At 40.1% G+C, this 8,485-nt stretch overlaps 2 protein-coding genes across 2 annotated transcripts; both read right to left on the reverse strand.

Moving 5' to 3' along the window:
- Window positions 1-2,456: 2,456 nt before the first annotated feature.
- Window positions 2,457-3,583, reverse strand: LOC120281074 (pentatricopeptide repeat-containing protein At1g62914, mitochondrial-like). Its single transcript, XM_039288008.1, has 2 exons — window positions 3,577-3,583; window positions 2,457-3,184 (listed from the first exon to the last, which is right to left on the reverse strand). The coding sequence occupies exons 1-2, from the start codon at window positions 3,581-3,583 to the stop codon at window positions 2,457-2,459; spliced, it is 735 nt and encodes a 244-aa protein (XP_039143942.1).
- Window positions 3,377-6,099, reverse strand: LOC120280191. The gene is made up of 2 exons (XM_039286955.1): window positions 5,841-6,099; window positions 3,377-3,868 (listed from the first exon to the last, which is right to left on the reverse strand). The coding sequence occupies exons 1-2, from the start codon at window positions 6,021-6,023 to the stop codon at window positions 3,596-3,598; spliced, it is 456 nt and encodes a 151-aa protein (XP_039142889.1). The 5' UTR covers window positions 6,024-6,099; the 3' UTR covers window positions 3,377-3,595.
- Window positions 6,100-8,485: the final 2,386 nt, after the last annotated feature.

The following is an 8,485-nucleotide window of genomic DNA, read 5'->3' on the forward strand; positions in this document are numbered from 1 at the left end:
ATGTGAGAATTCCATCCACAACTTATCATAATCAAACAAGATTGGGCCCAGTTATCTCATCCACTGAACACCCAAGACTAAATCAGCACCGTAGATCGGTAACAGCAACAAATCAACGGTGAAGATAGCGTCTCCTATTTTAAGCTTAACCTCTGAGCATTCACCCCCGCAGGATAACGCGTCGCCGTTGCCGACGGTGACACGCATGTGAGATAACGGTCGCACAGTCAAATTCAGATGAGTGGCCAATCGCGATTGGATGAAATTATTGGTCGATCCCTCATCCACCAGCACCACGATCTCCTTACCATTGATAAGTCCCGCAAGTTTCAAGGTCGATGGGACTAGCTTCCCCATCAACGCATGGAAAGATATACATGGATCATCAAGAGTGGTTGTCGTTATTGTAGAATTCTCGGCCAGAGGTTGTGAAATCATCGGCGGGAATTCTTCTTCAAGCTGAGGTATCTCATCCTGTTCAATCATCAAACAGAGAAAAAGGGATGGGTTGCATTTGTGTCCCGGAGTGAACTTTGAGTCACAATTAAAGCAAAGGCCCTTTTCCCGACGAGCAGCCATTTCAGTCGGGGTGAGCCGCTTAATTGGCAGAGAGATCGGCCGATGACCAGCTGGTGGTGTGATCGGCGCCGGTGATCGAGGAAACGGTGGGCGATTTGCTGTGGAGCGAGCCGCCATGATCTTATCCTCAATAAGCTTCGCCATCAAAACAGCATCATGAAGGTCGATGGGCTTCAGGATATACAACTCACGTTGGATCTCTTCCTTCAATCCTGAAAGAAAGCAATTAAGCAAACTGTGTTGGCTTAGCCCTGTGACGCGAGTGGACAAACACTCAAAATCATGGAGAAAGGCCGTGACCGTGGTGGATTGCTTCAGCTTGAACAGAGAGGCCTCATGATTGACGAAGGATGACGGTCCAAACCGTTATTCGAGCTTCCTAACAAAATCATCCCAATGGGTGAGCTGGTCGGTAGAATAGAGCCATTGAAACCACTGCCTCGCTGGACCGGTCATGTAAAACGCAGCAATGGACAGGCGCTGATCGGCCGGGATCTGATTGAAGACAAAGTAATGATTGATTTGAAATAGCCAACCCAAAACATCATCTTCACCAGCGAAAAGGGGAACCTTAATTTTAGGTGGACGATTAGGTGGAGAAGAGGAATTGGAGTGGAGCGATGGTGGAGATAGTGCCGAAGAATGATGCATAGGAGAAGGAGGATGAGATGTCGGAAGTGGAAGCAAGGGTGGTTGAGAGGATGAGAATTTCGTTACTGAAGGAGAAGCTACTTTGTCAAGGTGCTGAAGCTTTACCATCATGTCACTCATAACCGCCTGCTGCGCTGCCAGGGAAGTACGAAGAACGTCAAATGATTCGGCATGACTCTTCCGCAGTAGATCGAACGATTCAGCATGGAGTTGCACTGTAGAACAGAGACAATCAATCTTCGCGAATGTTGAATCATGGCGAGCCAACTGATCCGCCATAGAAGACAACTGGTCATCGACCGCCCGCGCACGAGTTACCATGCCGTCGGTCATAGAAACAATGAAAGCACCAAATTGATGCTGAAATCCAATAGGTCAGGAAGAGTAAGCTGGAGAAGGGGAAGAAGAAGCAGAGAAGAGAGGAAGAAGGAGATTTGAGAAGGAATTAGAGAAATATTGGCCAAAAGATGCCATTCTCTCCTTCATGATTTCTTTTAAAGCCAGTCATTACAGAATTGTAACTGAATTTGAAACAAACTAGTGACCTGGCATTTCGACAAACATGTGCCGTGCCAGGACAATATGCAAAACAATAACAACCTCCTTAATTCCTCACTCTCCTAATAACAACATTCATCATTAATTGTGTAACTAATCCATGTGCTAATTACCAATTCACTTCATCACATAGTCTTCGAATCTATTGGGTCCCTTTCCTTGATTATGACGAGAGCTCCTCCTTGCTGTTGCAACATTCCTGCTGATGGGGTCAGGTATACTCACATCTTGTGCAACAATTGCTTCCTCCATCCTTCCTTCTCTGCATAACCCATCAATCAGGGTTGTGTATGTGAACTCATTTGGTTCTAATCCTTGTCCTTTCATCACATCAAACAACCGCAATACCTTTTCCACCATTCCTTGTTGACAGAGCACTCCCATGAAACCAGTGTATGTTACTACATTCGGCCTAAGACCACAATGTACCATCTCTTGGACCATATCAATAGTTTCTTCAAATGTTCCAGCAGAAGCGAATCCATGAATCTAAGCCGTAAAAGTTACAACATTTGGAGACAATCCTTTCTGTTGCATCTCACAAAATATCAACTTTGCCTGATCAATCCTCTTCTCCTCACACAACATACAAATGAAACCAGTGTAGGAAACCACATTCGCATCAATCCCCAACTTCACCATTCTTGCATAAAACATCAACACCGTTTTCATCTACTCTCCCTACGAAGTCCAGCAAGAACACAATTATAAGCCACGGCACTCGGCACCAATCCAATCCAAAGCATTTCTTGAATCAAACACAATCCCATACTCGCATTTGAATGCTGACAAACATGATCAATCAATATGGAGTAAGTTCGGCTATCAGGGGATGGTCCATTGAGCCTCATTCCACACAAAACTCTAAGAGCATCCTCTATTCTTCCATCTCTATAAAACCCTTTGATCAAAGTGTTGCAAGAGATCACATTGGGAGAGAAAGACCAGTAGGGAATTTCGTCGAACACCTTGAGGGCAAGATCAGTGCGCCCGCATTCAACGTGACAGTTGACAAGGATGTTGAGGGTAACAAGGTCAGGGGGAACGCCGTAGCGGCGCATGGAGCAGTAGAGGGAGAGGGCGGAGGAGAAGCGGCGAGCGCGGATGAGGGAGGAGAGGACAAGATTGAAGGAAGAGATGGAAAGGGGGGTTGGGGATTGGGTGGGAGGTGCGGGAAAGTAGGAAGGCAACAGCGTCGTCGAGCTTTCCGGCGGCGAGGAAGGAGCGGAGGCGGTCTTCCGGGGAGAGAGATGACCTGCGCATGAGCCAGGCTGGATCGGACTCGGCACGGCTCGAGCTAGGCAAGAATGGTCGGCGAACAGAGCCGGACAACGGCGACAAACCGGCGGCGAGCGACAAAGGCGGGATTTTGAAGCGCCGAAATTTACTTTGAGCCCTTTATCAAAATATTAATTACATTTTATTTTTATTTTATTTTTTATATAATATTATTATTATTTTAAGAATAAAAGAACATTTCATAAAAAAAAAAACTTGGGTTAATTTTGTAGTTATATCTGAGTTTGATCAATATTAAAATTTACTTTTATGAAATTAAAGATTTTATCATCCAATGCAATCAAGTAAATACGGCATCTAATAACATGCTAACATTTCAATTGACGAAAAAAAAATAAAAGCGTATAGTATTGTTGGTTTGTTTGGCATGTGTAATTATCTGAATAACAAAACAGAGCCATCAGAAATAAATTTTCAAACTGAGGTGCTACAGAACACTGTGTCAGCTTGAGACGATCAAAGGATTTATATTAACAAAATGGTAAATACCCAACATACTTAGTCCATTTTAGTTATTTCCTTCATCACCTTCATTGTTGTCTTCATCATCATCATCATCATCTTCATCGTCCTCATCATCATCTTTCCTGCTGTATAAACCACCTGTCCGGAACAGACTTATCTCATCCTTTCCGTCGTATTCATTGACGAACTCTAATCCATATCCTGTGTTCCTGTGTTTCACCACGAGCCAGCGCAACAACTGGTCTTCCTTGTTAAGATAATGAAGTTCCTTGGGAAAGGCAGGAGGAACCATAAAGGTCATCTGCATGAGTTGGCCCTGGAGAACCAAACAAATTCAAGCAGGCCTGTCAATAAACTTATGAAAAATGGAAAGATTCCAATGGTTGGTATGATTGAGAGCTCACACTGAATGGAAAAAGAAGTTTGTTCAGATAGAAAGAGAAGGCAAAACTGCAAGCATAATCTTTTGCCATATATTTACTATCTTGATTTAATCAAGTTCCAGAATCTTAAAAATACGGTTATCCTGATTTATTTAGATAGTTTATTTCCGTCCAATAAAACATCGCTTTATTCAGATTTAACTAACTAAATACTTCACTTACTAAAATAAAAATGGGAATAACAACCATAATAAAAACCAATAAGCTCTGCCTAGAAATTAAACAGAATCCAAGACAGCAGATTGTTTTGATTGATTTGAAGTGAAGAACCTTCAATTATAACCTTTTTTGTAATTAAAATCACTTGCACAATGCAATATGATTGAGGAATACTATAACTATGAATGAAACAAAGTAAGCAATTAGAAATAGAATCTAATCTCATTCATAATTAGACATTTTCATCTTAAAAATTGGAAGCTTTTGTCAAGTCACCTTTTAGAGAAATTTCGATTTTAGAAGATTAAACAGTGAGTCATTCCTACCAACAAATTCAGAATGGATAAGATTCAATCCCCTGTGCCATCTTATTGGGTGAAGGATAAACCTGAAATTCTCATCATATTATTTTATGAGTTCTTGTTGAAAGTCACTTGGATGTGGTATTCAACTATGTATATTAATCATCTACATCTAAACTTCACATACCACGGCATAAATAGATTACTTCACCAATATTTTCCAACTTACACCAAAACCATTGAGAAGACCAAAACCGTTGAGAAGAGAAAGCTGAAATCCATCAGGTAACCTCGATAGATATGGACATCAGATAAATAATTGAAATTAGATATTAACAATTTCAAATCTAAGGCCTCCAACAGATACAACAGTTTTAACAGATCTCCACAGAGAGGAAGAGGTTCCTGGCTCATGCGCATGGTAATATAGGCTGAGTAAAAACTTGCATGTTTATGGACTGAATGTGAGTATTCTATCAAAAAATTGTACTTTAGAAGACAACCAATGTGATAAAATGTTGGTGCGCAAATCCTCAATCAAGTTTGAAGTTTAAACTACGTAATTTGCAGCAATAAGCTATAAGAGATCAAATGAATTCTTGCATCTTTCCTTTTATACAATTGCCTTTTAAGATTCTGACCCAGAACGTAGTTCTCAGGTGAATCACTAGTCTGTTTATGACTGACTGCTATTTCGTGCATAAACCTCTACATTCAACACTATGAGACAGACAGAAAAAGTGTTTGACTGATCCAGAAGCAAAAAATAATGCAAGAACCAGATATTGACAAGAAAAATGAATTATATAGAGAAGCTGTAAATTTCCAAAGTTCCCAGAGATTGCAATCGCACAAAAGGCATTCAAACATATAATAGAGGAAGAAGATGAAGATTTGACATAATTATGGTAGACATACGAGCATGATCTTAAGTATAAACATAATTGTCAAAATGCAAACTTTTTGCGGAGAAAACAGGAGGAATCCATTAAGTATCTAGCAAGTCCCACGGAAAATTTTTGCATCTATTTTATTAAACAATAACTTAGCTCATTCCAGCAACAAAACAAGCAAAATTGGTAGTAGGAGATATAATGCAGAAGATCAACAATTTGTTTTGTTTACAAAGGAAAACAATTTCCACCCTAATCCACTCAAACTCTCTTCTATCAAGAAGAGAAAAATCAAACCTTTTCAAAAGAAATACACAGCTTGGCATAAATCCCACCTCAAATTAAAAAAAACATCAAAATCAAAATCACCAGTACAAAATGCAATTAATCTTACCAATGAGAGCAAACACCAACATCACCCACAATCTTATAAATTCACAAATGCAACCAAACAGTGAAAGAATGATTTGAATGACAAACAAAGAAAATACCTCGTAATGGCGTCCATCCAGCTTCTTGATCCCATAGCCAAGTTTAACAGTGCCAAAGGACTTGATATCTGTGATGACGCCATTGCGCTGGTAGACCCGCCTCACCACACGCCCCACCAGATCCTCCATCGCAACCCTCGTCAATGGCTGCTTCATCATCAGCAAGCAATCGTATAGCGGCATCTCCCTCTTTCCCTCTCTCTCTCTCTCTCTCTCTGTGTGAAACCCTAGAATGCTAAACCCTTCCTTCCCCGAGCTCAGACAAACCAAGGAATGAATGGACCGGGCCGGCCCGGAGCCAACCCCATTTTAGATTCAAATTACAATTATACCCCTATTAAAATTTTAAATTCAAAACAATTAAATCCTAAACTATAAAAACTAAAAAAGATTAAAACCCTTAAATCTAAAAACTCTAAAAATCTTTAACTCAAAAACCATAAAACTCTAAAAACTAAACACTAAACCCATAATTTTAAATATTAAATTCTAAACCATAAACCCTAAACTATAAATAGTAAATTGCAAAGCTTCCAAAAATTTGCGATTTAGAATTTAGAGACGAGGATTTTGTTTATAGTCTACAGTTTAGAATTTTGATGATTAATTAAAACTAATTTTTTTTAAAAAAAATTAGGAAAGAGAAAAAATGATGTGAGTATTGACTTAGCCAAGTCAGCATGCATCTCATTTGGTAAAGCTATTCCGGTAAACCTATTATATTAAAATATTATTATTTTTATAATAAAAGCTCATGCTTATTTTTTTTGGAAATTACCAAAAAAAAACCTTCTAAGTTTGTAAAATTGCCAAAAACACCCCGTTAGTTTTGCATGGGGAGTCGTGGCTGCAGCCATCTCAGCGGTTTGAGAGAAAGTGGGGTGGGTTTCCATAGGGTAACCCCAAGAGAAGAATTTATTAGAGCCGTTTACTTGCTTTTTCCCAACTCGCGCTTCGCTTTTTCCATTTCAAGTCGCCTCCGGTTGTCTCTACCGCGAAGCCTCCAGAATTGGCATTTCATCAACTTTTCCCTTTCCACCCGAGTATCTCGAAAGAGAAGTCCCCCCAGCTAACTAGTTGGCATTTCATCGCTTTGCAATCTAAGGTATTGAGTATGGTTTTTATGTTAACCTGCTCACATACAAAAAAAGATTTTTTTCGGTTTTTGTTTTGTGCTCCTGCTTTTTGTTGGAAGATATCAAGTCTCGCAGGGGGATTTCTACTGTGGTTTTGTTAGTTTCGTAGGGAGATTTCTCGGCTAGGGTTTTGTTTTGTTTTTGCATTTGTCAGATGTATACACTATCGAAATAGTTTTTTTCGATTGTTATGATTTGTGTAATATTTATAATGTACATTTCCCTTTCGTTTGATATGGTTGCGCTTTTACAAATGAGGGTTGACGTTTAAAAAAATGAGATGTTACAGCTTAAAATTTGTTGTCTCTGCTTAAATATTCTCGCTCTGCTTTTAATAAAATGGGTCTCTGCTTAACATTTGATATCTCTCGCTTTAATAACCGAGAGGTTACCGCTTTAAAACCTTATATTTCTGCTTAAATTTGTGAATACTGCATGTTGAATGTGTTGTTATTGTCGCAGGCTTGTGATTATAGCGGTCAACCTAGTTAATGGGCGATGCTATTTGACACCGGTAGTGGAGACCTTAGCTGAATTGAAAGATAACATGACCCCTCGACATCGGGAAATTATTCAAGGACACCGCTTGCGCTGCTCATCGAGCTGGAAGCTATATACCAAGAGAGGGCCCTTCTTGATTCTCTTTTGCAAAAGGTACGATGGTCGCAAAGAATAAATTCAGGATCGGGGAAAGCTCGCCGAAGTTTCGCGACCTCAAGATGTGGCCCTCGTTCTTGGTCTGCGTTGCGATGGCGACGCGATCGCTCTTCGTAAGAAGAAAAACCGGTCGCCGTCGAAGGGAGGTATCTATCAAAAACCTCACGAGAGACACGTAAACTCCATCAAGAGCATTCGGTGCAACTTGTTCGACGGAGGGAGAAGAAGATAATTTTGTCAAACTCCCGATGGCGTACCTCATGGGTACAGTCCCTCTTCCCAAATACATCATGCTCGGTTCCGAATCGGATCGCTGATTATGTCAATGATCTACCGACCATGGGGTGATACGCATGGGCGCAGCGACGCACAAGTGGCTTATGGAGGATATTCCACAAGCTACCGCTGAGCGCAAGATAGATGCGCCGGGAAGAAGACCAACACAGTGGTACATTAAGGGTTGCTTTGCCGCGCTTAACGTCCGGTTTTACGAGATGACCGGAACGGGGAAGAAAGTCCGCTTTTTGGCAAGATCCCAAGGATGTCGTGCTACGGTGAAAGTATTTACCCGAAGCAAGCTGACTGTAGAAACCGACTTTTGTTATCGCTCGATGGGAAAAGAGGTAATAAATCATGGACAATGTTTAACATAAGTCTTTAATGTTTAAACATATTATTTAGCGTTTAACTTTAGTATTTACCGCTTTAAAAACTTATTCATACTCGGTTTAAATATTTTTGTTCTCCGCTTAAATATATTCTATAACGCTTTAAATATATAACCACTGCTTTTAAATATAGTTTTTTTATAGTTTAAAATGAATGATTTTCACTGAAATTGTTTGGTTTACA

This window comes from Dioscorea cayenensis, chromosome 17 (genome assembly GCF_009730915.1).
Source record: "Dioscorea cayenensis subsp. rotundata cultivar TDr96_F1 chromosome 17, TDr96_F1_v2_PseudoChromosome.rev07_lg8_w22 25.fasta, whole genome shotgun sequence".
Classification (NCBI taxonomy): domain Eukaryota; kingdom Viridiplantae; phylum Streptophyta; class Magnoliopsida; order Dioscoreales; family Dioscoreaceae; genus Dioscorea; species Dioscorea cayenensis.

Excerpts from the sequence above, each read along its gene's own strand:
- LOC120280191 (XM_039286955.1), bottom strand. The coding sequence starts at position 6,023 with ATGCCGCTATACGATTGCTTGCTGATGATGAAGCAGCCATTGACGAGG. Across the intron at positions 3,869-5,840 it reads TGGATGGACGCCATTACGAG|GGCCAACTCATGCAGATGAC; the intron begins GTATTTTCTTTG and ends TTGGTTCTCCAG.